This window comes from Scylla paramamosain, chromosome 25 (assembly GCF_035594125.1).
Source record: "Scylla paramamosain isolate STU-SP2022 chromosome 25, ASM3559412v1, whole genome shotgun sequence".
NCBI lineage: Eukaryota > Metazoa > Arthropoda > Malacostraca > Decapoda > Portunidae > Scylla > Scylla paramamosain.
In genome coordinates this window covers 1282501-1287500 of record NC_087175.1, presented here as the reverse complement: position 1 = coordinate 1287500, position 5000 = coordinate 1282501, and the positions used below count along the sequence as shown (strand labels likewise).

Below are 5000 nucleotides of genomic sequence, written 5' to 3'. Positions count from 1 at the left end.
TCTTATCTATCTTCCATCTTTTCCCTTCTCTTCTTTATCATCAGTTTCTTCCTCCCTCCTCCTTCTCTTCCTTTATCTTCTCTTCTTTCTTCAATCTTCTTCTCTTCCTTCCCCTTCTTCCTCTCTCTTATTTCTCCTTCCTCTTTCTCTCTTCCTCCTTTATTTCTTTTTATTTATCTTCTATTTCTTCCTCCTCCTCCCTCTTCATTCTTTCTTAATCTTGTTTTCTTTCTCCGTTCTTCTCTTCCTTCTTCTCCCTCGCTTTATTCTTTTCTCTCTCTTCCTCTTTCTCCTTCGTCTTCCTCCCCTTCCCCTCTCTCTCTCTCTCTCTTTCTCTTTCTTCGCCTTTCTTCTTATCTATCCTTTTTCTTTTTTTTCCTCTTCTCCCTTCCTCTCTGTCTCTCTCCCTTCCCTCCTCTCTTTCTCTCTCTCTCTCCGTCTCCCTTCCCCTCTCTCTCTCTCTCTCTCTCTCTTCCCCTCTTTCTTCCCCTCTCTTACCACTTCCCCTTGTTCATCACTCATTACTTCTGTGTGTCTTACATTAAACCACGCACACACGCACACACGCACACACACACACACACACACACACACACACACACACACACACACACACACACACACACACACACACACACAAGTTTTATTCCTATTTTTGTATCTTGCTTTTCCTTCTTCCCTCTTTTCCCCTCCCTTCCTCCCCTCCCTCCCTTCCCTCCCCCCCCTCCTTTCCCTCCCTCCCTTCTCTCCCTCCCTAATCGATGAGAGGGCCTCGACCTTGCAGGTGGAGGAAGAGTGGAGGTAAAAGGTTACTAAGGTGGAGGGAAAGTGGAGGTAAGGTGGAGAGACTGGAGGAAAAGGTGAAGGGAAGATGGAGAGACTGGAGGAAAAAGGTGGAGGAAAGGCTGTGGAGGTGGAGGAATGGTTTGTGATGTGGAGGGATGATGGAGGGAAGGTGGAGAGAGACTGGAGGAAAGGTAGAGAAGATGGAGGAGAGATGGAAAGACTGGAGAGATGGAGGGAATGAGGGGAGGTGGAGGAAAAGAGAAAGAGGTGGAGGAAAGGTAGAGGGATGGAGAGAAAGGTCAGTAAGGTGAAGAGAGAGAGAGAGAGAGAGAGAGAGAGAGAGAGAGAGAGAGAGAGAGAGAGAGAGAGAGAGAGAGAGAGAGAGAGATCCCCCTTTCCTCCCCCCACCCAAGACTAACCCTTCCTCCCCTTCCCACATCCCAAATTAACCCTTCCTCCCACTATCTAACCCTTTTCCCCTTCCCTACATCCCCACATTTTACTTAACCCTTTCCCATCCTCACTGCATCTTTAACTAGCCTCTCCTTCACATCCCCAGCTGGAGGGCCCCGGGGGAGGCGGTGAGGGGGCCGTGGAGGTGACCCACAGCGCCATTGTCCTTCCTGGCACGCCCCGAGACACTGTGATGACCAAAACAAGGGAGGAGGTAGTGGACAAACTCCTGAACGCCTCCCTAACGCTGGTGTTGCACAAGAGTCTAGATGTTATCATAAAACTTGTCATCACCACGCCCAAGATGCAGGCTGCGTTGAGGGCCTTCCAGGTTGGTGGTGTTGTGGTGTTGTGGTGTTGGTGGTAGTGGTGGATCTGGGGTTGTCTTGTGGTGGTGGTGGTGTTGCGAGGGAAAGAGTGAGGATGGTGTGTTTATAAGGAACAGAGGGTGTTAATGGGTCGGGAGAGAAACAGCTTGGGTAGGGATGGGGTCTGGCAGGGGAATGGTGGCACTGTAGCTGGAAATGAAAAATGTTGAGGTTGGGAGGGGGCGAGAGCTGGAAAATTGTGGGGAATGGAAGGGGAAACAGCGCTGGGATGTTGAGGATTACAAGGGGAAAGAGAACTAGGGATGTTAAGTGCTGGGGAAGGCAAGGAATCGACTTTGGGGAGGTTTGGGGAGGAAAAATAAGCTTCTGACGGGGAGTTCAGGACTAGGGAGGGATAAAAAGGTTGTCTTGTTTGGGAGAGAAGAGAGAAATTTGTAGGTTTTAGAGTTTGAGGGGGAAGGGAGTGGGGAGATGCTGGGTCTGTCAAGAGAAAAAAGTGTTTGTGTTGAGGTTAGGAAAGGGAAAAGGAAGAAATGTTTTGAAAGGTGTTGAGTTTAGGTGAGGAAAGAAAAAAAAGGGGAAAAAAAATTAAGGATTGGGTGTTGCTAAGTTTGTGTGTGCGTGTGTGTGTGTGTGTGCGTGTGTGTGTGTGTGTGTTTATTTATAGTGTCCAGGGTTGGGTTATGTTTGTGTGGGATGATTGTGTATCTATATTTAATGCTGCGTGTGTTTTACAATGGAGATGTGTGTGTGTGTGTGTGTTTGTGTGTGTGTGTGTGTGTGTGTGTGTGTGTGTGTGTGTGTGTGTGTGTGTGTGTGTATGTGTGTGTATGGTAATGGGAATGGAAGTTATAGTAGTAGTAGTAGTAGTAGTAGTAGTAGTAGAGTAGTAGTAGAAGTAAATAACGATAACAACAACAACTACTACTACTACTACTGCTACTACTACCACCACCACAACCCCACACCCGTCTAACCGCCCTCCCTCCTACAGCAGGCGGGCGGCGGGCCTCTACCGACGGAGAAGGACGTAGAGAGATTCAACCGTACGCTGATGACAGAGTGGCGCCACCAGCTGTACGACCTGACCGCCCGCTACCACGCCCTGGTGCTGCGCCACGCCCACGGGTTCCCGGTAGGTAGCGACACGCCAGTCCTTTTAATCAGCCCCCACCAGACCCCTGTAGCACTTAGGAGACCTCAAGTAAACTATTTAGAGGTTATTATCCCAAAACAGACTTTATGACCCTCTTATCAGGCCCAAATTAGCCCCAAACAAGCATTATCACCCGTTATCAGTCCCAGACAGACCTTATAATCCCTCTATCAGACCCTAGACTTCCCAAATCAGCTCTAGATCAGCCCCAAACAAGCCCATCAGTCCCAAATCAGTCCCAAACGAGCCCCATCATCGCCAGATCAGTATTTATCAGCCCAAATCTCCCCAGACAAGCCCCATCACCTTCAGGCAAGCCCCATCACCCTCAGACAAGCCCCATCACCCCCACACAAGCCCCATCACTCTCAGACAAGCCCCATCACTCTCAGACAAGCCCCATCACCCTCCAGACAAGCCCCATCACCCCCAGACAAGCCCCATCACCCGCAAATGACCCCAAGATCCTCCCATCACCCCCAGGTCGGCCACTTCGAACGCAGCGCAGTGTGGACAAGGGAGGAACCGCCGCCGCCCCTTCCCTGGACTCTCCCCACCGCTCTTGTGTACTCCTTCTGCCTCGTCACCACCACGGGAGGCCTCCAGGCAGCCACTGACGCCGGGCGGGCTGCGGGCGTATTCTACAGTGTGGTGGGCCTCCTAGTCTACCTGGGCGTGGTAGTGGTGTGGGCGGCGAGACTAGGGGCAACGCTGTCCTTGCTGTTGAATCTGTGCACGAGGAGGAGAAAGGTGGGTGGTGGTGGTGGTCGTGGTGGTGGTGGTCTTGGAGTTGTAGTAGTAGGAGTGGTATTAATAGTGGTGGTGGTGGTGGTGGTGATATAGTAGTAGTAGTAGTAGTAGTAGTAGTAGTAGTGATAACAATAACTACAGCAGCAACAACAACAGCAACAACAACAACAACAACAATAAAAAACCAACCAAGCAACCAAACAAATACCACCACCGCCACCACCATCATCCCCACAACCACAACAACAACAACAACAACAGCAACTCTCCCCACATCAATCCCACATCAGCAGCTCTCTCTCTCTCTCTCTCTCTCTCTCTCTCTCTCTCTCTCTCTCTCTCTCTCTCTCTCTCTCTCTCTCTCTCTCGCTACTCCAGACACGCCACGTTTCAGACTAACGGGCGGAACAAGAATAGCGGGGAAACGAAACTGCACTACCTTGACTCTCGAATCACGTGACCTGGAGGAAGATGAACAATGGTAATGAAAAAAACACTTCCTTCGGTCAGGTCCTCTTGTCTGTTTCAATATTGATGTTCCAGAAGTGTTACCAGTTGTTACCTCCTTATGAAAAGACCCTTGGCGATTAATCTTGATAACTTCTTCCATTACAGCTTGTTAAACTATCGCTAGAGCCATTGAAGCATTTATATACCTCGTCATCTTCCACTAGAGCATGTTAAACTGTCACTAGAATCGTGGAAACACTTGAAAAATCCCCGATAACTTCCACTGTAGGTTATTAATGTATCTTGAATCGTGGAAACACCCTTGAAAACCCCAGTAACATCCACAAGCCCCTATCAAAGTACTGCCAGAATCACGAAAATACTTAAAACCCCAATAACACCCATTAGACCCTATTAAACTATCACTACAACCACGAAAACCCTAATGATATCCACTACCCTATTACACTACCTATTACACTACCCTAAAAACCACAATAACACCACCAAACAACCCAAAAACAGACACGTAACACCTTTTAAAAGTAACCCCCTCAAAAAAAAGAGAAAACCAAAAATGAATTAAAGAAAACGTATATTTATCCTTAAAAAGAAAAAAATCGGGGTATTTGTCCTAATTACGAGTACATGTTGCTTGGGAGGGAGTGGAGCATTACAGAGCAGGCAGGGAGCAGCTCAGAGTGTGTATTGATCAGTTTAACCTTTGTGGAAATCCCCGGGAACTGATACACGTGGATCCAATGATTCATGATTCTGTTGTTGTTTTCCTTCCGTCCTTCTCTCCCTCTCCTGATCCCCCTCGAGTCTTGTGATCGTCTTTTGTTTCTCCTGTGATCGCATTGTGAGTCTTTTGATCGTCTTTTGTCACCGGTGAAGGCTGGGATATATTGTTTGTTTAGATATATAGAGAAACTACATTTTTTTTTTTGTTTCTTATATATGTTTTCTTATTTATGGAAATATTGTTAGGCTAGACGTAGGAAAACAGAGAGAGTTGATTTTGTCCCCTGTGTTTTCTTGCGCCGGGAACTATTGTCAGCTTAAGCGTAGCGAAA

The 5000-nt window shown here is 48.0% G+C and overlaps 1 protein-coding gene across 1 annotated transcript in view; it reads left to right on the top strand.

The window, feature by feature from the left end:
• The window catches only part of LOC135113060 (uncharacterized), an 18972-nt gene that overhangs the window by 11116 nt on the left and 2856 nt on the right, over positions 1 to 5000 (top strand). Inside the window, exons 3-5 of the mRNA XM_064028002.1 lie at positions 1346 to 1570; positions 2563 to 2703; positions 3208 to 3474. Coding sequence (XP_063884072.1) covers positions 1346 to 1570; positions 2563 to 2703; positions 3208 to 3474 — 633 coding nt within the window. The remainder of the gene's footprint in view (positions 1 to 1345; positions 1571 to 2562; positions 2704 to 3207; positions 3475 to 5000) is intronic.